Consider the following 25,938-nt stretch of genomic DNA (forward strand, 5'->3'; position numbering starts at 1 on the left):
TTGAAATTTTAATCAGAGAGCTCTACTCACACTTCTGTCGAAGTCCCAAGCGATTTATGGAATTTCAACACTTTGTTGATGGATTAACTGATGGGAACAAGCTTCTCAAGGATAATGATACCAGATGGATCTCTTTGGATGGTCCAACTCATCAAGTGTTTTTAGAATATCCATCATTGATTGGATTATTTCACACAACTCGTGACAAATCAGATCAACCAAAATTTCCTGAACTTATTGGCAGGTTAAGTAATTTAGAGACACTCTTAACTTTAGCAGATCTTCTACCCATGCTAGAGGAAATGAGGAATATTATGAAGGCTTCCCAAAAAAGAGCTTTGTATATTGCAGAATATGCTACGCTGCGTAAGATGACATGCATGACCCTCGACAATCTCTATCAAAATCAACCAACACTATTTGATGAAAAATTTGTTAAGTGGCGGACACTCACAGATTTGAACAATCCTGATAACTTTTTACAAATCGGTGCAGACGGGGAGATATGTGCCAATGTATGGGGAGTTGAGATACCAATGCACTTCTATGCCACGATCGACCCTAAGGAACCAGGAAAGCATCCCAAGAAGAAAAAAGCAAGAGTTACAAGGGAAGATTTCGACAAGATTGTTGAGACTGTAACTACTTTTGTGAAGAAAATTGCATATGATCTTTCCTCAAAAATTAGAAGCAGATTCCCTCCTAACAACCTACTTGAAGCCATGTCTATTGTGTTTCCTCATTATTGGAGCTTCAATAATGCAGTTGATTTTCGAAGTAAGCTACTGACTTTGATAAAACAATTTTGCATATCCAGAAAATTGAATGGAGTAACTATAAATGGAATATTAGACGAAAATCATCTTCAAGAGAAATCATCTCGTTTTGCATACACTATGAAATCACAATATGCCAAAATGGAGAACCCCTGCGAAGAGGGATCAGTAACAAGGCTTTGGAAATCTATAGCTGAGAACTCAACGTTGCATAATTCAATGCCAGAATATGTGAAGCTTGCTGATTTATGTCTGGGTTTTGTGGAAGATGAGAGAGTTTTCAATGCTTTGGGGTTCCTAAAATCAAAGCTAAGAAACAAACTAGACAAAAATTTAGAAAATTGCTTGAGGCTCTATACATCTAGGTATGATGTCCACACTTTTCCTTATGATAGGGCACTGCAAATCTGGAGGTCCAAATGTGAAAGAAGAGGTTTGGGGAACACTTCAAACCAAAGTGGGACTATTGACTCATGTACTGGACCTACTGGTAGCATTGAGATGTGATTCAGCGAAGGTATGCAGACTCGGAGTGAAGAAACCACAGACAAGAATCAAGAAAGCACTGAATTTGATGAGGATGAATGGCAACTGTAAGAGATTGGTATTTATTAATCTTATTACTGTATCTCATCATTCATATTACAAAAGCATATTACTTTTTGCAATTAGAATTTAATATTGATTTGTAATTGTATTTTTCAACTTTCTATTTCCAGATTTAAAATAGCATAATAAAAAAAAACATAATGTGTTTATTGATACAGAGATGTTTATTGCTTATTTATACATGTTTGAGTTTCAAATCTGTGTGATACATTTCAGAACCATATGATACAATTCATTCAATAGTAATACACATGTCGAGAACTTAGATTTTCATTAATTCTTTCAAAATGTAGCCATATGATACAATTCATTCAATAGTAATACATCAATCTGTGTGATTCTTCATGCCAATTGCAAAAGTGAATACAAAGTTTCAGAACCCTTTGCAAATGACCCTGAATTCCGTTTTATAGAAACAAGGGAGCAACAACAGCTTTAGGTCTAATTTCAAGTTTGCAACATGTGAAGACTGAACATCAAAATCACAAACCCAGCACAGATTTATATGGCCATCACATGCCGTATTAGCAATTTAACATCTGCTACATGTTTGATGTCTCCTGTTCAAAAAATAGAGTTCAAAATTAAATATTAATTCACGCCATGACAACTTAAACATAGATAATAGCAGTGCCTAAAACCTACTAATCAGAAATAGAGAAATGCATAAATGTTAAAGCAAGGGAGAATTTGAGAATACAAATTTACTGGCTGAAGTTTTGCACTATGCATCATAGATTCATAGGCTCAATTAGCAAAATAGCAATAGCGAGTGTTGTTTTTTTCCTATTCATAAAATAGATTCATAGGCTAGATTAGCAAAATAGCAATAGCGAGTGCATCACAGATTCATAGGCTAGATTAGCAAAATAGCAAACAGAAAAAACATGAAACCTTGAAATTAAGAATAAAAGAAGAAAATTGTGCAATACATACTATGATTCTTAAGAATTTTGTGCCAGTTTGTGTAGGGTGCTCCACTCTTCATCTAATGGAAGGTCAATATTTTGTAAACTATGGAGAGTCAACTCCAAATTCGTCAACATTCCATATTTAGAAGATTTACTTGACATCACTGTTTCATCCAATACCGAATTTAGAGTTGTAAATGGTTGGATAAATTCCAAAAAGCTTTTGGGAGTTGTGTCCTTTGGAAGCAAGTCTAAATCAGACTTCATTTTTATCTCCATGCTTTTTTTGTAAGCTTCTTCTCCAATGAATTTATTTGATGTGTCAAAAGGCTTAGGCAAACCAAGTTTAATCAAATTATTTTTCTTTCCTTGCAACTTCAATATCTTTTTTCCACAACTTTACTTAACTTCTTTTGTTTCCCTTAGCTTCTGGCATTTTTGAATGATAGATGATGTCTTAACTGTGGCATCAATGCGACTCTTAATTCCCTTGGATGCCAAGTAGTTGTCACTGGAACTATAGACTACTTTCAGAATCTTTTTTGCCTTTTTCTCTTTTGAATAAAAATGTGTTCTCTTCTCAAAGTGCCATTTGATTTCTATAAAAATTAGTCTCATACTTTCAGTCAATTGAAACCATTCACACAACTTCTCACTCCTCTGCATTATTTGCCACCAAATGTTTTCTTGTATATACTTCGTTGTATTTTTCATATTACCTTTCAATCTATCCTCCAAAGTTTTTATTTTATCATTTGCATTATGCAGGTCTTCTTTCATTTGTGCACATTTTTTTCTTTCTTCCTCTACTTCCTCTTGCAAATGTTTTTTTTTTTCCTTCCCATGATCCAATAGATCCTATAATTTTTTCATTTCAGTGGCAGCAGACTCATAACTTTTGTATAATTTTTGAAAATTGGCTTTTTCCACAACAATTTTTTTACTGCTTTTAGCCAATTTTTCTGTCAGGTCCTTCAATTCTGAATCCTTCTTCTCATGCTCTGCAATTTCTACTACAGAGCCCAAATTTTTTATCCTTTTATGTAAATCATTGCACTTTCTATCTGTTGCTTTCCTCCTTGATTTTTCGTTTTCCAGGTCTACCTGTAACTTTTCTATTTGTTTCTCTGGTTTATTTTTTTCTCTCTCCACCTTTAGCAGTGAAGTGTAGACCACTTTGTTAGTCCTTTTTGACACACTAAATTTGTCCACATTATGTACTTTGGAAAAATCCATTTGGAGGGTGCTAACTTGAAATTGAGAGGGATCCATCTGACTGTGTGGTGGATTTTTATCTTTAGATGGGCCTGGGGGCATAACAACCATGAACTCCATCATATCTTTCTGTGGTCATATGTTGGAAATACCTTGTTCCTTGCAAGCTATTCATTTACAACTTCAAACATGGAAACCCTATGAAATGTTTTTTTTTCTTTATTTTCTTTTGTTGTGTGTTCATATTTTTCATAGTAATCATGAAATTGAAAATCTGGCCTTGCTGAAGCAATTGAATGTTTGAAAGGTGACATAGGAATACCATAGGCTCTAGTTCCACTTATTCCTGTGGTTTTAACTAATGCTTGACGAGGATTACCAACAATAGTTCATGATGTTGTCCCACTCCCACTGACACTTTCATGTGTAGTTTTCATAGTCTTTTGAGGTGTGTGATTTGAAGCTGCAAATGATTGATTTATAGTGTCAGTGGCACTTGATATAGGATTCTCAATAGTATGAGATTGAGTATCTACCTCTAGTGGCCTCTTGCGAGAGATATTATGTTGTTGCCCTTGTCCAACACCAAGACAACTAGTATCAATAGTAGTACCCATGCCAACCCCACCAATCATAGCGGCACTTGACTGAACAATAATAGGAATACTATCCCCAGATTACCCACCAGTGGCAGTGGCACTTGATTCATCACCAATGGGAATACCATGATGTGGTGGTGGTTGTGGATTTGAACCTGAAATAAATGTAGGTGGACCTTGAGGGTAATGAGTAGTACCTATCCTTGATGAATCTGAAGAATCAAGTCCAATGACTGGTTTATAAGGACCTTTTGATTTTGACTGTGATGGAAGTTGTACCTGAAGTGGATACCAAATGCCCTCTCCTCTGGGACCTAGACCACCACCTTCAAAACCCATTTTTTCCACAAGGTTTGCCCCTTTGCTATATTTTTCTTTCATGGACTCATTCAATCCACCTAATATTTTAGGGATTGTAGTAGTTGTTGGAGGGGGCTTAACCGAAACCTCATGCTCATCATCATCTTCAGTCCTGTCATGCTCCATATCCCACAATTTGCTAAACTATGCATCCTTGTCGATGCTCTCAAATTCTGCACTTGTCTTTGGTTCACTGAAATTCCTCCTCATATTCCAAAAATCATTTATTTTGGTTAGAGTGAAATAATTCTCTTTACATTCGTGCAGAATTGATTTGGGAATAGATTTTTTAGATGGATTAGCAGATTTTAGGTAGAAATTGTAGGATCTCCTACTTTGGATGCCCCGACCCTCCTCTGTTGTCCTCTCTGTGTGCATTTTCAATGCAATAATTTGTGATGAAATTTGTTCTGTTGAAATGTTATTGTCAGCTACAATTTTCTCCATCTCTTTTTTAACCTCATCCCAAGAGTCCATGTTTCTAAGCTTTTCTAGCAATGGTTTACTTTCATGTTGACATAACGTTGAAGAGTTCCCATTTTTCTTAAGCCTTGCTTGAACTACACAGATTGGATCATACTACCAAAGACCCTCATCACCAAAGTTAAAAACTGTCAAAAAATCATGTGCCACATTGAATGCTTTTCTCTCAAATGTGAACCCTCCACATGAGAAAGGCAAGGAAGGAAATATGCTCTTCTTTTGCTGACCATGGAAGTGCCTATCAGTGCTCTCCAATTGTCGTACATACTCTAATGCAAATACCCTCTCTGTCACATGTATTGGAAGTCTGTATGGTTTTACTACCGATCTGTAAAACCTTAACATGGTGAATTCTTCCATGAAGAACCAGTCAACCAATTCTATTTGACTTCTGAGTTGAATGCAATCTCTACAAGACACAGGCAACCTAGGCATTGGAGTGCTTGTAATTTCATTATACATTGGTGCCAAAAAGAAGTCTACAAAATGGTTGTAGTTCTTTCTATTATCATGCATCCTTATCTTTGGCATCCAATTATATATTGGACACTCTGTTCTCTTTCCAGTCTTCTCATCAATCTTATAGCTCACAATTTGAAGCTTATTGGTCTCGAATATTGCACAATACTTGGATAGAAGGAGATAGCACAAGTAGGATGAGAACCTTTATGTCATATAGGAACCTTTTTTTATCATTAGTAATTGTTTTTGCATGGATTTTACAATGTGCTCAATAAAATTATATCTTACTGGCTGACCTACACAATGGATATTATAAATCATTTCAAGAAGGCTTGCACCCACTTCCCTATCATTTTCCAATCCTAGGCAAAATGACAGCAAGGAAATACTATCCCCAACCCATGGAACAAAAATGTTAGAATCATAAGGAGGCTTATGATTTTGATCGAACACAATACCAATACCACTACCACTCTTTATTAGAGCTTTGACAAATGAATCTCTGCAACTTGGATCGAGACTCTCATAATTCCCTGCCAACTTTTCAAGGTCAATTTGGACGTTTGAGTTTTGGGCTTCAAATCCTAGGTTCAACAAACGAGCAAATTCTCCCTCGTTTATGGATAGAATTTCCTCTTTTGTATTTTTATTGACAGTTGCTTTTTTATCTTCATCATAATTTTTGGCGTAGACCATGACAAAATCAAGGCAAGGGAATACTTCAGGTAACACCATGCTTCCCAATCCAACATCCCATGATGCGATTTTATTTATTTTTTGTTGTAACATTGGGTTGAAAATAGTAAATTTTTCCCTGGATGCATCTCTCGCCTTACTAGACAATGTATATCTAATATCTATGATATGCTTTTCACCATGGATAGCAGGGTCATAAATATCATGGTATTCATCAGTGAAACCTGGTGTTTTAACTAGTTTGGTTAGGTACATTTTGTTTTTCACTTGGCTTCTTGTTGAACTATTGCTTCATGTTTTCCCCATCACTATTATTGTTAATAATTCAAAATAATGCTAGATAAAAACCTAAAAATGCTAACCCTCAAATTGGACCACGAGATTACCAAAAGCAAAAAAGGCGGGATGTAGGTGTTCTAGATTTTACTCGGAAATTGGAATTTCTATTTCACTAGATTGGCGCAGACAGTCTCTATTGCAACTTGCATTCCTCAATCTAGTAGTTGTTTCTGAAGCTCCCTCGATTTACAGGTTTTTCCATGAAATGAAAGATGATTATGATTTACGAGTCTCTTATTTTGAAAAATCTGAAAAGTAGAAAAGTAAAACCTAAAGGGCAAAATATCTAGAATCATGTTGTAATTTTATTAATTACTATTAATAACTATTCAATGCCGAAGGACAAAACATTCATTACTTCAGTATAAATTCTGAGGACATTATGAATCATGTTGTATAAATTATGAGGACATTAAATGTAATACATTCAATTCTGGGCGAAGTTCTCCCAAATGTGTTCACTTCCCACATTCGGGCCGAAATCCACCCTAAGTCGTTGATCTTTTCTCATCCAACGGACGAGGGACCCCAAGGTACCTGTTGTGACTTTATGGGTCTATTTAATAATTTTAAACTTCTGCCCGAAAAAGTGCTTTATAGACTTAATTATATTTAATTAAATTTAAAACATTTCAATTATGGGTGAAGTTGTCCCAAATGTGTTCACTTCCCACATTCGGGCCGAAATCCACCCTAAGTCGTTGATCTTTGCTCATCCAACAGATGATGGTACGTGTTGTCAGTTGTCATGGGTCCCATGACTTCTGCCAGTTTTCGGGCATGTCACCATACTCGTGTCACTTTTCCTGGCAAAGTTCTCAGAAAGTTGTTCACTTCCCACATTCGCCCTGAAATCCACCCTAAGTCGTTGATCTTTATTCATCCAACGGTCGATGGTACCTATTTTCAGATGTAGTGGGTCCCACAACTTCTGCCATTTTTCTGGCACGTCACCATACTCGGACACGTGTCACTTTTTGGGTTTGATTTTTAAGTCTATTTAATCATTTTAAACCTCCGCCCGAAAAAAAGCTTTATAGACTTAATTATATTTAATTAAATTTAAAATGTCTAATTTCGAGCGAAGTTCTTAGAAAGGTGTTCACTTCCCACATTCGGGCCAAAATCCACCCTAAGTCGTTGATCTTTGTTCATCCAACAGTCATTGGGTCGATGGTACCTGTTTTCAGATGAAGTGGGTCCCACGACTTTTGCCATTTCTCTGGCACGTCACCATACTCATGTCACTTTTCGGGTCTATTTTTAAAGTCTGTTTAATCATTTTAAAATTCCGCCTGAAAAAGAGATTTATAGTCTATAGACTATAGACTTAATTATATTTAATTAAATTTACAATGTTCAATTCCGGGCAAAGTTCTCACAAATGTGTTCAATACCCACATTTGGGCCGAAATCCACCCTAAGTTGTTGATCTTTGCTCATCCAACGGACGATGATACCTATTGAGGACTTGAGTGTTGTCAGATGTTGTCGGTCCCATAATAAGAGACATTTAAATTTTAAAGATGTGCAAACTGCAATAGTTTGAGATAACTATTAAATATAATGTTAATATTATTTGTAATTAAAGATATGCAATAGTTTGAGATAACTATTAAATATAATGTTAATATTATTTGTAAAAATTTGAAATTCAAAAATAGTATAAAACGTGAAACTTAAATTCTAGAATAAAACAAATAACTAAATAAAAATATAAATTTTGATATACAATTTGAAAGGTAAAAGTTTAATATAAAAAAGAAAACATTCAATATTAAATCTAAAATATGAATTTAAAGTTTAACAAAATTCTTTGAAAATATGTTTACGATATATAATTTTAAAAAATAGTTCTAAAATATATATAAATGTTCAACATAAATTTAGTGTATTAATTTAAAAAAATGTGCAGTCCTCAACATGTTAAGGCGAGCAAATTTGGAAAGTACAAATGCCAAGGTGGCGATTAATTGTTGCAGAAGGAGTTGTCTGCAACATGTCGCACGAACGAAGGAAGGGGAGGATGGCAGGAAATCTTTTTCTTGATCTCATGGTATTAATGCCTTATCGTGCACATTCATTACCCGACCTATAAGAGTTAAGATGGAGGCAGAATTTATTACCTTATGATCTATGTACCAGTTTTTGCTTTGAAGCAAAACAAATCTGTAGTTCATAGAATCATAGCTTCCAGTTTTTGCTTTGAAGCAAAACAAATCTGTAGTTCGTAGAATCGTGGCTTCTGTAAGACATTTTTTGCAGAAAGTGCTTTTGAAATTGCAGGTGACCATGGAGGCCAATTTCACACTTCGAACAGACAAGAAGTTGGTGCCCTTTTTGGGCAAAGTATTTGATAAACGAATGCAAGGACTATTCAAGTTTAAGGAGGAGAAGTTGTGGGTGGCAACTCGACTGATGCTTGCGAAGGAGGTGGCACATATCAGTCACCAGTATCGAACTAACATGGAGGTTTACTCTCTGAATCTGGCGTGGGCCTGTGAATTCGAACCGGAGGTGGAAAAGGTAAAACTCACATTGGTCAAATTGATTGATGGGGATTTTTTGATTAACCTGGATTCAATCTTGGAGTGAGTGGTATCGAGAGTTGGCATTCAAATTAAGGAAGGGGATGACTAGGATGAATTACTTCCTTTTATTCATGGCCCAGAGGATGAAATCAATTACCAGTGTCATGAACATGCCCGAGTGGGGTACGAAGCGATGAAACTCTTTGTGAAATTAACCAGGGTGGATGAAGTCCTGAAGGCCTTGCATGTCGTGGCAAGGATGGAGATTGGTAGGGCATTGAGAGATAGGGCTCAAGAAGGAAAGGCCATACAGCTACTAGCAAGCTTGGAGGGCGACCCCAACTTCGGGTGCCTAAACTACATTCCAAAAATGAAAGTTGAAGTGAAAAAAGGGAAAGCCAAAGCATCGACCTTCGAGGAGGGAAGGGACTGGGAGGAGGCGACCCAGGGGGATAGTGAGACTGAGTGAGCGGCCTATCGGCAATGAACTGGTTTTTTTGTCTGCTTGTTATAAGTTGTGGGCAGTATGGTTTTCTCTTTGTCTGCATTTATGCATGAATGACTGCAAATTTTGTATCTTGAAACTTTTGAATTAATAGAATGCAAAAACCTTTACCTTTAAACTTTTGTATCTTGAAACTTTTGAAATTTTGTACTTCGAATGACTGTATATTTATAAAATTATAATCAACCATATTCAATGTACAATTAATTAATGGAATGAACTGAATTTTTTTTTTATAGCATTACATAAAAAAGATCATAGTATTAAATTTATTTCCATTGTTTAACAAATAATTGAAATAATGTAACTCATATACAAAAAAGCATTTGAAACAAATTAATTAATAAAAATGAAAGAGAATCATAGAAAGCATTTTTATATCCATAAGACTGTAAGAGGCAAACTGAAACAAATTGGAATTTGAAAAATTATCATTAATATTTATGCTTTTGAAATTTATAATTTTTTCGTCTGAGACTTGAGTCCCCCAAAAACTTAAAAGCCAAAATGAGTGAGCCATTGTCACTCAGCCTGTTAGGGTTCGAGGACATAGGAAAAAAAAACTACAGGCGGGTGGGGCTAGGGCACAAGTAGTGGAATTGTTTACAATTTTGCCCTAAGAATCTAGCCCTCCTACCATGTAGAATTCTTCAAATAGCATAAGTTGAGAGAATTCTTCAAGCCACATGTAGTTTGGAAAGTGGTCCAGGAGGAACCATTTTCGGAGGAAGTCCCTACCAATCTGTGCCCATTTTCTGTACGCGTCAGCTGCTCCGCATTCAGGTTTGGGAGAAACGGTTGCCTAACCACTGGCACTGCTTGGTCAGGGAGGAGAAGCTTGGATAATTCACTTGCCCAAGGGATCCCCACCCCTACTTCTACAAGGACGACAAGAGTAATGTCATCTCCAAGGAAGTCTTTCTTAAAAACCTTCCTCAATAGCATCAGCATATCCACCTTGTCTCCTCCCAAGTCTAGAAGAGATGCTAAGAAGCGGGATGTAATGTCCGTGTTAACACGGTACCTATTTTCGTTTCACAAAAACTCTTTGCCTAGCACCATCCACACAGCCTCATTGGTGAATGACCCAACCTCGTTGCAGACTGATTCGAGGGTTGGGTCTCTAATGGAGCCTAGAAAGGCCCTTTGGTCCTTTGCAGAAATGCTTCTCAAGCGGATGGGAGTGTCCATCTTGAGAAAACAGATTAACAAATTAAACAACCTGAGCCTATAAACCTAAAATACCGTGAGTTGAAGCTCCGACGATTTAAATACCAAATGGCAAAGGCTAATTGAAGATGAAAGAAGAAGAGATCGTATATAAATTGTTCAAGCTCTTGATTGTAATAATTACTTCTTTAACCATATTAACTATTATAAAAAAATTTAAATCTTTCGTATCTCTGCAAATCTTTCCCATAAATGCACTATTGTGCGAAAATGGAAACAGCTATGAACCAGTACCAAATTAGCAAGTATCACATTGGAAGTCATGGGGACAGAGTGGATTGTCGTAAGTGAACAGATATATATTAAATGAACAAAATTATCGATCGTGATTCATGACATTTGATACGTGTCTATTGAATCCAATTCCATTCCGGACACTTTCTGGTGAGCTACGTTCTCTTCAGAAAATTGGGCCGAAATAAAACTTCAGCCATTGATCTACGATCATCGAACGGTTTAAAATCATTGATAGATTTTAGGTATGTGTCACCCTTCATGTGTCAAAGAGGACACGCTTATTGATACATCGTGCAAAGTCCGAACTCATTGTATTATGAATTTATGTGATGTGATGTACTGATGTGATGTGATGTGCCTTGTCTATTAATGGCAATGAATTCATGAAATCGCCAATAAATTATATATTTTTCCATAAATAACAAAATATTTGCCAATACATTTAAATAATTTTCAAGCAGTGGATAAAAATCGCCAATACATTTAAATAATTTTTCCTTCGGACTAAAATTTTCGCTCATACAATTATATATTTGTTCCTTTTAACAAAAATTATTTGCCTTCCACAATAAATATTTCCCCATAGAACAAGGTATTATTCACCAGAAATTTATGGAATTATTGTACCCTAGAAAAAAATCGCTAATACAAAATAATTTTTTTTCCCATTTAAAAAAAAAAATTCGCCATCGATATGAAAATTTCTCCCCGAAAATAATGTCCGATTTGCCAGGATTTTACACAGTTGCCTGGGGGGTGGTTTCTTAAAGTTATCCCTGAAACAGACCAAAATTTGAACGAACTTTGATAGACTATTCATCAGAATAGTCACACTTAATCAACACCAATTGCAGACAACTAAGATCATCTCCAAATCTTCAAAAAAGCTATATTACAACTTGATATACCATCTAAAATGATTACAACCAATATCCAACCATCTACATAACCATTGAACTAATCCACTGATATTGCACTACTCCATATCACATCCAAACCAAAGATATCAACAAGTTACATATCTAGATCTATAAGTTTGACATCAATGACAACAAAAACTCATATTTGCAACATTAACATGTGTCAAATTATTATCCTATTGTTTTTAAAATCCATTGAGAATATCTAAAAGTGTATAACTACAAAATTATATCTTCATTCAATATTATTTCAATGGTGTAAATATTACTCAAAAATAGACTTCTTGACAAATTTATCATAGGTAAGAAAACTAAAATATTATAATAGGAAAGTTGTAAGCCTATTTATATGTTTTTTCATTGGCTCAAAATGTATGGAAGTTAAGTAGCAGAACAACTTCCTACACTAACCTTGAGAGGACGATAATGCAAAAATTTTTACAGATTGTTATAGCAGTTACAGAAACTTAACAGAAATAAACAAAATATCATGTACACCACAACATAGCAACACAATGATTTATGTGGGGAAAACCCTTTCAAGAGAAAAAGCCCACACTCCAAAACCAGCTCAATATATTATTCAACAATCAATAATAGATTACAATATACTTGTAGAGAAATCTCTTCACAAGAGTACCACTAATTAGAGATTTAGACGTAACTCAATTGCCATAAGACTCTTCCACACAACCTCTATCTCATACACTTCATATATAGGAGATACAATACAAGAAACCGTCAAGCGGTATTACAAAACCATGGGCTAAAACCACCCAGTAAAGTAGAGTCGACCTTATCTCCTTTATAGATGCCTTATGACGTGTCAAAACACACATCAACATGTGTTCATCCCTTTTACAACTCATTTGTGTCTGTTGCAATTTATATTTCCTATTTTAGGAGTCCAAACTTCCAAAGGCCATAACTTGTGAACCGTGTGTCTGATTAACGGACCGTTTGAAGAGTCAGAAAGCTCGTGAAGTTCTCTATCACCTCATAAATCACTATGACATCTATGCCCACTTTTTAGGGCATTTCAGAGCCTCAAAGTCCTCAAAATTAATTTTAAACCTTTCATTACACCCTCCAAAAATGAAAACTTTAATATCTTCAAAACTAGCTATGATCTTGCGACGAAAATTTACGGGCATGCTTATCTAGCCAACCAGAAGATTCGGGGATAATTTCGCACAATTTTGTGCTCAAACAAAAAATTACTATAAATAGTAACCTCATGTAAATGCAAGGTTGAGACACCATTTTCCCAACATTCTCCCACTTGTCGAACACCTTGCAAGAGCAAAGGGAGTACCAACACAATAATTTAATTTCTATGGGCCATAAGGCCCATAGACTCTGAACACCATACTAAACTTCTCTATGCTCACAACCTTAGTTAAAGAATCTGCAACATTCATCAAAGTCTCTACCTTAGCCAGCTTCACCCTACCATCTTTGACCGCATCTCTTGACAAAATGATACTAAATATCAATGTGTTTGGTCTGAGCATGAAATGTCGGGTTTTTAGCTAGGTATATCGCACTTTGACTGTCACAATAAACTGTTATTGTGCCTTGTTTCATTTCAATATATGAACATAGTCTTTTAAGCCAAATGGCTTCCTTGCAAGCATGAGTATCTGTCATATACTCTGCTTCTGTATTGGACAAGGAAACAAAACCCTATCGCTTACTCATCCAACTAATTGCACAACCAAATAAAGTAAACACATAAGCATTGGTTGATCTTCTTCTATTAATATCGCCTGCTCAATCTGAATTGAAGCAGTCACCGGCGAGGAGGGACCTCGAAGAGATCAGTCCAAACCGGTCAGCAAGAGTTAACACAACGGAAACACACAAATATGATGGAGGCAAATGCAGAACAGATTGTTTTATTGCATGAAAAGTCAATTACATCCAATCGGTAATAGCCGGGTTACAACATACCGGCACACAGGCCTGGTAGAATATGTCTCATAGGGACCTCAAGTCGAAAGATCTATCTTCTAAGCACTATCTATCTAATACTCTTTTATCTCCGAATTGATCCCCCTCTTATTGCAAAGCATGATTACAAATATATATATTGATCCAAAGGATTAGGTCGGCCCAAAAGGATCAAAACCCTAATGTGCAGAAATGAATGAGGTCAGCCTCCAGAAAATCCAAAGGATGAAATGCAGAAGGTCAGCCACACATCAAGAAACATCAAGATCAACATCAAGGCTCTGCAAGCATCGGAATGGGTTCCAGTAGATAACCAGAATAGGTCTCAAGCAATCGGTAACAAGAAACTATCGAGGAAACCGGTATCGATATCTTGTCGGAAAGTGATCCAAATGAGATGCAGTTAGGGAGCAAGTAGGGTGATCAAGTCTTCAAGAAGAATCCAACTCCACAGGAAACCGATGTGCCAAAACCGGGACACACAAAAAGGAAAACTCAACTACAAACAGAAAAGGAAAATGTTTTTGGTTGATGTAAGATTGCTATGAACCGGGGATGCTCCTGCATCAGACATCCGGGATTAATAGAAATTGAGCCTCTCACTTTGCTGGGGTTAGAGAAAAACCAAGTCGGTCTACCTCTACTTAAGAAATCCAAGATGAGTCTTCCACTGGTCTGTTCTTCCACTTCACAAGGTATTCTTTGTACTGACTACTTTGGGTACTATGCTCAATCCTAATATCCAAAAAATCTTCAATCTGATCTGGTTCCTTCTGGGGAAATTGTTTCTCCAAGTCTGCAATACTGTCCTCACTGAATTCTGGTTCATGGTACTCGTGAAGATCTGTAATGTTGAATATAGGTGAAATACTTAAACTATTTGGTAGCTTCACTTCATATGCATTTCCAGAACTGAACTTTCTCAAGATTTTATAGGGTCCAAACTTCTTCATCTGCAACTTATTATAAGTTCCAACCGGGAATCTCTCTTTTCTCAAATACACCATTACTTCATTGCCAACTTCAAATTCTTTATGTCTCCTCTTCTCATCTGCCTTCTCCTTGTATTTTCTATTCATGTCTTTCAAATGTTGTTTAACCTGAATGTGCAATGTTGCCATGTGATCTACAAATTCTTCTTCTTCTGAACTCTTCTGGTCTTCATTACTAATGTCTCTCAATTCTGCTATTCCTTTAGGATGCACTCCGATAACAATCTCAAAAGGTGTTTTTTTGGTACTTCTATTCACTGAATTTTTATAGGAAAACTCTTCTTGAGCAAGGATCAAATCCCAGCTTCCGGTTTTATCTCCTACTAAACATCTCAACAATTTTCCCAAACTCTGGTTAGCTACTTTTGTCTGTCCATCAGTCTGTGGGTGAAAAGTAGAACTGAACTTCGAATCCATCTTTATCTTCTTCCAAAGTGTTCTCCAAAAATAGCCAACAAACTTAGTGTCTCTGTCTGAAACTATGCTCTTAGGTAATCCATGCAATCTCACCACTTCCTTGAAAGATAGGTCTACTATATGCAATGCATCTGATGTCTTCTTACAAGGTATGAAATGAGCCATCTTTTAAAATCTATCCACTACCACAAATATAGAATCATTCCCCCTCCGTGTCTTAGGTAAGCCAAGTACCAAATCCATACTTATATCCTCCCAAGGTCTTACCGATGTTGTCAAATGTTTATACAATCCCACATTCTAACTACTACCTTTTTCAATTTGACAAACCCTACAACTCTACACATATCTCTTAACATCTTTATGAATCTGGGGCCAAAAGTACTGCTCACTTACCAATGCAACTATTTTATCAATGCCAAATTGTCTAGCTAAACCTCCACTATGCTTCTCTTTTATCAAGTTCTCTCTCATGGAACTTTTAGGTATGCACAACTGAACTCCCTTAAATAGCATTCCATCCTGAATGAAGTAATCCAACCATTTGCTCCTATCAACCATAACCGGTTCTCTATAGGCTTTCCAAGGTTCTACAAAATCTGGGTCTTCATCATACAAGGTCTTCAAATCTTCAAAACCTAATACTGTCACTCTCATCTCTGTCAGCAAATTCCTTCTCCTACTCAATACATCAACAACTTTGTTAGATTCCCCACTTCTATGTTTCAACACAAAGGTGTAACTCTGCAAGAACTTTACCCATCTCATATGTCTCTGATTCAACTTACTCTGACTGCTCAAATATTGCAAACATTGATGATCTGTATACAACACAAACTCCTTGGCCAGCAATTAATGTCTCCACTTCTTCAAGGCTTGAATTATGGCATAAAATTCCTAATCATATACTGAATATCTCTTTCGGACAACATTCAATTTCTCATTGAAATATGCTATTGCTCTCCCTTCTTGACTCAAAACTGCTCCTATTGTTGTTCCACTTGCATCACAATCCACTTGAAATACCTTATTGAAATCCAATAGACAACACAGGTTGCTCAATCACTTTCTGCTTCAACAACTCAAAACTTTTGTTTGCTCCAGTGGTCCACTTGAATTCCTTCCTATCTCCCCTCATAGTCTTGGTCATAGGATTACAAACTGAGCTGAAATTTTTGATAAACTTCTGATAAAAACTAGTAAATCCATTAAATGATCTTACCTCTCCAATGCTTTCTGATATAGGCCACTCAACAATGGCTTTCACTTTCTCTAGGTCCATCTTCAAACCATCCTTAGATATCACAAAGCCCAAATAGACTAACTCATCCTTCATGAAACTGCACTTCTTGATATTGATCAGTAACTTTTCTTCTCTCAACCTCTGCAAAACTTGTCTTAACTGCCACAAATGTTCTTCTTTTGTTTTATTGAAAATCAGAATGTCATCCAAGTATACAATAACAAACTTACCCAAGAATTTCTTCAAAACCTCATTCATCAGCCTCATGAAAGTACTTAGCGCATTAGTCGGTCCAAAAGGCATCACCAGCCATTCATATAATCCTTCATTGGTCTTAAATGCAGTCTTCCATTCGTCACTTTCTCTGATCCTGATCTGATGATATCCACTCTTCAAATTTATCTTTGTAAAGTACTTTGTTCCACTCAATCGGTCCATTATGTCATCCATCCTAGGCAAGGGAAACCGATATTTCACTATGATCTTGTTTATTGCTCTTGAATCGGTACACATCCTCCATTCTCCATTCTTCTTAGGTGCTAATACTACTAGTACTGCACAAGGGCTCAGACTTTCCCTAATCAAACCTTTCTTCAATAGCTCTTGCACTTGTCTATTCAGTTCTTCATTCTCTATCGGTGTTAACTAGTGTGCAACTTTTTTAGGCAAACTAGCTCCGGGAACTAAGTCCATGCAATGACTAATACTTATAACAGGTGGCAATCCATCAGGTACATTATTTGAAATGATGTCCTCATATTCTATTAGTAAATCTCTTATCTTTGTCGGTTGTTATCCTTTCGGTTCTAGTCTCTCAGTCCTCTTAGGAATTAAGGCAAAACATACATTCTCATGTCTCAGTCCATCTATGAACTTCCTTCCATCTACAAGACAGATTCTGGTATTTGTACAGACTTCATTCTTCAAAGGTTCCTCCAAAGGCAACAAGGTTTTCTTCATCCCATTGGCCACAATAGTGTATGTATTCTTCCTTCCATCATGTATTGCCTGTCTATCAAACTGCCAAGGTCTTCCCAACAAAAGATGACAAATGTCCATAGGCATAATATCACACAAAACTTCATCATGATAATTCTCAATTTTCAATTTTACTAAGAACTGTTCACTTACTAACAACTTATGTTCATCCTGAATCCATGCTATCTGGTAAGGCTTAGGGTGTTTCAATCTCTCCAATTTCAACTTATTCACCATCTCTTGTGAAACAAGATTATCCAAACTACCACTATCAATAACAACTTTACAACACTTACCGGATACCTTACATCTGGTCTTGAACAGGTTCTTCCTTTGTAAGGGTTCTTTATCTTCTCTGGTATGACACAAAGCTCTCCTCATCATCAACAGTTCTCGATCTTCCAGTTTATTTTTTGATTTGGTGGGGTTCTCTTCCACCACTGTCACTCTTCCGGTAGTCTTTGACTTCTTACATTCAAATGCACGGTGCCCTTCTCCTCCACATTTAAAACGGGTTCCTCTGAATGTCCTTTTGTCTTCTCTTCCAAAGTTCTCATTCTGGTAACCATCTGGTTCTCTCCTCCAGTAGAAATTTCTATCATCCTTCCTATATGAATTACCTTCTTTGCTTACTTCCTTGTCTTTTTCTGATCCATATTGGTTCCTCTTCCTTCGCTGTATCCTCTTCCTCATTGAAATCTTCCTCTAGTAAACCTTCCACCTCTACCTCTCTGTCTTTGCTCATGCCTTTTATTCAATCTCTCTCTAGCCTTTATTGCATACTGATAAGCCTCTTCAACACTCTCTAATTTGATCATACTGAGTTCATCTTGTATAGACATCCGCAATCCATTCAAATATCTTGCAATTTGTTCAATCTCATCATCAACATATCCCAATCTGGTGTTCAACTTGTAAAATGTTTCGGTGTACTCCTTCACACTAGATTCCTTCTATCTCAGGTTTTGCAACTTCCAAAACAAATCTACTTGATAATTTGTCAGGACAAACTTTGATTTTAACTTAGCAATTATCCTATCCCATGCCTTAATCTTTTCTTTACCTCTTCTTTGCCTATCAACTTGCAAGTGCTCCCACCAAAGAGATGCATGACCCTTCAACTGGGTACAGGCATCCTTCACCTTCCTCTCTTTTGCAATGTTTTCAAAGTCAAAATATTTCTCCATATCCGAGATCCAATCCAACAATTCATCTGAATCTAACTTCCCATCATATTCCGGTGGGGTAAAATGTGGTTTAGTGCTCCCCCTACTCAAAACCCTTAAAAACCTTTCCTCCTCCAGATCAACTACTGGTAGGTTTGCTTGTTCTGTCGAGGTTTCCTCTCCTTCATCTTCGCTCACATCCTCAACATGTCGCCCTCTTCTCTGGGATGTCTCCACAACTTCTAAATGGGATGCTATTCCTCGCAACATCTCCATTATAGCAAGGTCTGCATTCCCACGCACTCCACCATTCCTATTTCCTCTTTGTGCCATCAATTCACGCTAGTCCTTTGCAATTGCAGGTTGGATCCGCAATTCACAACTCTTCAACAAAATTCAGGACATGCAACCTCCAGAATGAACTTCGCTCTGATACCACTTGAAGTAGTCACCGATGAGGGACCTCGAAGAGATCAGTCCAAACCGGTCAGCAAGAGTTAACACAACGGAAATAGACAGATATGATGGAGGCAAATGCTGAACATATTGTTTTATTGCATGAAAAGTCAATTACATCCAATCGGTAACAACCAGGTTACAACATACTGGCACACGGGCTTGGTAGAATAGGTCTCATAGGGACCTCAAGTCAAAAGATCTATCTTCTAAGAACTATCTATCTGATACTTCTTTATCTCTGAATTGATCCCCCTCTTATTGCAAAGCATGATTACAAATATATATATTGATCCAAAGGATCAGGTTGGCCCAAAAGGATCAAAACCCTAACATGCAAAAATGAATGAGGTCGGCCTTCAGAAAATCCAAAGGATGAAATGCAGAAGGTTGGCCACTCGTCAAGAAACATCAAGATCAACATCAAGGCTCTGTAAGCATCGAAATGGGTTCTGGTAGATCACTAGAATAGGTCTCAGGCAATCGATAATAAGAAATTGTTGAGGAAACCGATATCGATATCTTATCAGAAAGTGATCCAAATGAGATGCAGTTAGAGAGCAAGCAGGGAGATCAGGTCTTCAAGAAGAATCCAACTCCACAGGAAACCGGTATGCCAAAATCGGGACACACAAAAAGCAAAACTGAAACTGCAAATAGAAAAGGAAAATATTTTTGCTTGATGCAAGATTGCTATGAACCGGGGATGCTCCTCCATCATGAATCCACATAACCATGAATATCAAGGGAAAATCATGTCTCCAACCAAATTATCATGATTACACAAAGAATACTCTGAGGTACCCTTCAAATATCTAAAGACTCTTTTGCCTGCATCCTAATGAACTCTACAAGGATTAGACAAATATCTGGAAAGAACTCCCATTGCTCAAGGGAAATGTTTGGTCTAGTACAGACCATAACATTGCTCAAGGGCAATGTTTGGTCTAGTACAGACCATAACATTGCTCAAGGGCAATGTTTGGTCTAGTACAGACCATAACATACATCAAACTTCCAACTACACTCTGGTAAGGCACTCTGCTCATGTCTTCCATCTTTGATGGAGATGTAGGACAATCTAAAATAGATAATTTAGTTCCAATTGTGAAGGGAACACATAATGGTCTACAATCTTGCATGTTGAACCTTTGTAATACTAAATTCACATACTTACTCTAGCCTATCCATAGCTTTTTGTTCACTCTATCTCTTCTAATTTCCATCCCAGGAATGTGTTTTGTTGTACCAAGATCTTTGATTTCAAATTTAGCAGCAAGTTGAGACTTTAGTTCTAAAATCATACATTTCCCTTTACCAATGAATAACATATCATCAACATATAATGCAATGTAGAGGAAATGATCACCATCAGATTTATAATAAACATAGTGATTTGATTTAGAGCGCTCAAATCCCAAACTCAACACATGTATCAAATTTTTGGTACCACATCCTAGGACTCTGTTTGAGGCCATACAAATATTTCTTCAATTTACAGACTAAATTACTTTTACCTTTCACCACATAGTGCTTTGGATGTGTCATATAAATATCCTCCTCCAAATCACCATGAAGGAAAGCAATTTTCACATCCATTTGTTCAACCTCTAAATCATAAGTAGCAGCAATAGAAAGAAAAAGTTTAATGGATATCATTTTTGCAACAGGAGAAAATATATCACCATAATCAACACCCTCAACCCGAGAGCAGCCTTTTGCAACCAACCTTGCTTTATACTTCTCAATACTTCCATCTGAACCAATATTTTTCTTGAACGCCCATTTGCAACCAACAAGCTTTTGTCCTTCAGACAATGCTACAAGATCCCATGTATCACTCTTTTTCAAAGCTATCATTTCTTCTTCCATAACAATCTCCTATGATTTTGCATCATTCATACCTAATACCTCTTCTATAGATCTAGGTTCATCCACATCAGTATTCAAATCAAAAATACATCTCCAATCATCAAGTGAATAGCTTTCAGGTGGTTGTCTATATGTCTTGTAGACCTTCGAACAAGCTTTGCTAGAGGTTCTTCCTCCTCTTCTGAATATTCAGAGCTAGATGAGCTCTCCTCAACTTCTTACCTATCAAGTGGTCTCAATTCAACTCTTTCAGACGTAGAAGGAAATTGAATCACATTTTTCTATTTAGTTTGTTATGGCTGCAATGTAACAGAAGGAGACATAATTTCTCTAAAAATAACACTTCTACTATGAATTACCTTTTGTGCAATAGAGTCCCAAATCTCCTATCCTTTCACAACATAACTGTAACCGATGAAGATACATTTCACAACCTTGTTCTCCAACTTTGTTCACTTCTCCTTTGGCACATGTGCATATGCCTCACAACCAAAAACTCTAAGATGTCTCAATGAAGTCTTGTGACCTAAGCATGCTTCCATAGGTGTTTTATCAACAAGAGTTGATGTAGGAGACCTATTAATCAGGCAGCAAGAAGTGGCAACAACTTCAGCCCAAAACTTTTATTCTAGACTAGCACCACTCAACATACTCCTAGCCTTCTCCATCAGTGTCTTGTTCATTCTTTCTGCAACTCCATTCTACTGTGGAGAATACAGATTTGTCTTATATCTGTTAATTCCATAGTCTTTATAGAATCTATCAAAATCATTAGAGAAAAAGTCACCGCCATTATCAGTCCTCAAATATGTAATTTTCTTTCTAGTCTACAACTCAACCATCACTTTAAATTCTTTAAAATGACTGAAAACTTCATATTTTCTCTTTAGAAAGTACACCCATGTCATTCTACTAAAATCATCAATAAATGAAACATAATATGTAGATTTTCCAATCGAAGGAACATCTACAAGACAAAATACATCTGAATGAATAGGATCCAAAATACCATAAGATTTATGAGAAATCGAGTAAAACTAAACACGGTTTTGTTTTCTATAAATGCAATGCTCACAGAAATAAAAGTCAAGATTACAACCATTCAAACCTTCAACAAGGTTTTTATTTTTCAAGGTCCTCAGACCCTTTTCTCCAATGTAGCCAATTCTTTGGTGCCATAACATAGTCTTCTCTATAGGTAGCTTTGCTTCAGAATAAAGAGCACTCTTAGGTACCCAAAATCCATGTCCATCTATAGAAGGTGAAACCCTCAAACCTTCTGACGAAGTATCCACAAATTTACTTTTTACAGAACTGCTATTACACTCAACAGTGTATGCCTCTAGCTTATACAAAGTGTCAAACCTGACACCTCTAGCAATCACCATATCACCCTTAATATTCTTACATCCTGCATCAGAAAAGAATACCTACACACCTACATCTATCAGTTTGCTCATAGATAATAAATTTCATTTTAATCCAGGGATATGCAACACACCGCTAATCCTTTGTATTCTACCATCAAGAAACCTAATCCTAACTTTACCTCAACCAACAATGCCTAAATGTGAATCATCACCCAAGTACACCTTGCCTCCATTAAATTCTTCATATTCAGAAAAACAATCTTTATTGGAAGTCATATGAAAAGATGCACCTGAGTAAATTAACCCTGCATCATTACCTGCATGAGTAGCCAAAGCTGCAATGAATGCATCACCATCTTCCTTCTCGAACTCAAAATAAAAATCGAACTTCTTCTTTTTCTTATTATGTCTTCTTTGTAGTCCTTACGAATGTGACCTGAATTACCGCAATTCTAGCAAATGACTTTGGACTTTCCAAGGGATTTTGATCTCCCTTTGGATTTAGACTTTGTGCTTCTCATTCTTCTTGTTTTTTTCCTTAGGTCTTCCATGAACAGTTAGGGCTTCCTTCGAACTAATGAATACCTTCCTCTACATTTCTTCGCCAAGTAGGGCACCCACCACATCTTCAAACTTCAAAACAACAAAAGTACTACCGATAGTCATAACAAGAGAATCTCACGAATAAGTAAAAAAGACAGATAATCTAAAGCAAATATTTGTAGTTAAGTATCTCCTTGGCTAGTTGTGGGCATTTTGGAATATTGATTATCAAGTGAAATGTGACATGATTTTCTTTCCTTTAATCCTTTACTCACCACATTTATTGGTGTGGATTTGTGATGAAGGGCTACTCCACCCAACAATAATAACACAACATCAACACAAAGATTGTAAGAGAAAATACTTGATTTATGTTACTCTAATGAGATGGAAAATACAAAATTCAACACTTACAAAATATTAGCCCCTTAGGATTTACAACTCTTCAAGTTGGAGCTACAAGCTTTGCTTCTCAAATATTTGTAAAGAAGGAATCATCTCTAAATCATCAACAAAAAGCCCAATCCCCCTATTTCTAATATTCTTGAGAGATGGAAACCACTTGTGGCATTACAAAACCATGGTCAACCACCTCTTGGAAATCCCACACCCCCTTGAGATGAGAAACATATGTCCATCAAGAATTCCAACACACAACCAATAAATGTCTTTACAACTTTCCTAAATGGGTGCCTAAGGAGGTTATTTTTGTAATTCCCAAAATGGGCACCTATAAAGGTGTCCATTCCACTCTACCTTCCAAATGAAGGCTCCACGATAGGTATTTTTCCTATTTTTCCTTGTCAATGATAAAAATATGTGTTCACTCATGAAAATTGCATTTGAATTTAGACATAGGCCACAAATATTAAAAAAATTTCACCCTATGTCCCCTTGGGCACTTCCCAAAGTATGTGGAAAACTATAGTAGCTTGAATTAGAACTATTCAACTAACCTTAACTAAAAATTAAAATAACAATATCTTTGGTCGATGCAAGTTTTCTCTATGCCCATAGATGCTCTTGCATTTTCTAGGAATTTGATAAGTGTTAGAACACTTTAATGCATTGAAAATTATTATTTGTAATGATATTTCTTTGTTACATAAGAATATCCATAAATTTGTAAAAGGATTGTCAAGTATCTTTAATTATTGGACATTACGCTTTTGTTATTTTTTTTTTTTTTATGATATTCAATTGAGTTTGACTTTATGGGCTTCAATAAGGAATTGATGTTCTAAGATTTTACCCTCCATATGCTTAAAATGAACAAAATATTTAAACAATAACTTAAGAGTAGATAGTTAGTTATTAAGTACTTCATGATTCAAGGAAACATTCAACTTGTAAACATTGAAATTGTTTAACTTAAGAGAATCCTTTGTTACATGTTCATATCAACTCAATGCAGGTTATAATGGTAAGTCTTTTTTAGTCCAGTGACAATGTTTGGGGTCAAAACTTACTTCTGGATAATATTGTACTTTTATTATGTACATATATACATATATCTTTGGTTGTAAAATAGACCTTACTCAAGGTTACCTCTAGAAATATCCTCATAGGTACAACTAATCCCAAAGTGAAGGTGAGTTTACCCACTCTTATTGTTTGGTTTGACATCCCTTGATCTTTGTTGATGACCTAAATTATTTATCATGGATAAATTCCTTTAGGAGTGTGAACTCTAATTTTAATACCTAATGCTTGGGATTTGTAAGATAGAAATCAAATTAGTATGTTTATTATAAAATGCATTGTGATTTATTCCTTTTTGTCAAATTATGTGTAGATGATATGGTATCTTTAGTAACAATATGGATGTGATTGTACAAAGTATGTATATGAACTTTATGTTGAAGAGATCCAACATATCGGTTTATAAACTATTGGTTGTTCCTATTTTGTTGATAAATAAGTTATTTGTGGAGTAGTCTCCATATATGAATAGTGAGATGGAGGATATGGTTCAAGTGCCTTATGCTTTTAGTATCATTAGGATTAGGAGCTTGATGTATGTCACGGGATACACAAATACCAAACATTACACAAGCAATAGGAGTTCTTAATTAATAGATGGCTAATCTTGGATGAGATCATTGAGATTCAGTTAAGAAGTTTTAAAGATATTTACAACTACCTCTAGGTACTCTATTTATATTCATGGTGTTTCTCTAAGGAGACAACACTTGGTGTTCATATTTATGGAGTCATATGTCCACCAATGAATATGCATTCAATTTATTTAGTGTTTATATTAGTTAGAAGAATAAATAGTAGATTTTGATTTTATTATCAACTCTGAGAGACTAAGTAAATAGAAGCTACTCATGCTTGTAATGAGGCCATCTACCTTAAGATATCAATGTTTAGATTTGGGGCTAAGTTAGGAAGCCATCAGATTTCTTTGTAAAAATCCAAACGACATATGCCTAACAAAGAACCCAACTTTTCATTTAAAGATGAAGCACATAGATGTATAGTACCATTTTTCATGCAATCATAGAGGATGGAAGGGTGATGTCGGGGAAAATTAACACTTTGTAGAATGTGTTAGATGCATTTGTGAAGCAAATCAACATTGAGAACTTTAGGTGGTGCAATAAGTCCAGAGGCTTCATAATCCCTATTAGATAGTTAGTAGTATTATTAAATAAAAAAATTCTCTTGCAAGGTGTTTGAAAAGTGGGAAAATGTGAGGAAAGATGGTTCAGCCTTTAATCATAAATTTATGAACAAAAAAATATAATTTTTAGGTCATAAAACACAAAAATATAATTTGTTAGACTATATAGTAAAATTTTGGCCCCCAAAAATGAATCAACCCTTAACTTAAGCATATTTGAATATGGATAATGAAGCAAAAACAAAACACCCAATTTGGCAAGTGGATTATGATAAATTTATTATAGGTGTAAGGAACATGCTACTATAGCTTGGGGACTAATCTTAGGATTTAATCATTGAATTTTGACTAGGGATTTGGACATCATATTTTGAAAGGTTTTAGCTAATAGTATATAGATTATAATTTGATACTTTCTTGTATTTATTCTTCTATTAATTGAGTGT

At 35.9% G+C, this 25,938-nt stretch overlaps 1 protein-coding gene across 2 annotated transcripts in view; it reads right to left on the bottom strand.

The window, feature by feature from the left end:
• Nucleotides 1–1,710: 1,710 nt before the first annotated feature.
• Nucleotides 1,711–25,938, bottom strand: part of LOC131068878 (uncharacterized) — a 47,671-nt gene continuing 23,443 nt past the window's right edge. For both annotated transcript variants that reach the window (XR_009112077.2, XM_058004147.2), the window contains exon 3: nucleotides 1,711–1,945. Coding sequence is in view for 1 of the 2 variants with exons in the window: in XM_058004147.2 (XP_057860130.2) it covers nucleotides 1,928–1,945 (18 nt within the window). In the remaining variant the exon portion in view is untranslated. The remainder of the gene's footprint in view (nucleotides 1,946–25,938) is intronic.

The sequence above is a fragment of the Cryptomeria japonica genome, chromosome 3 (assembly GCF_030272615.1).
Source record: "Cryptomeria japonica chromosome 3, Sugi_1.0, whole genome shotgun sequence".
NCBI classification, from domain to species: domain Eukaryota; kingdom Viridiplantae; phylum Streptophyta; class Pinopsida; order Cupressales; family Cupressaceae; genus Cryptomeria; species Cryptomeria japonica.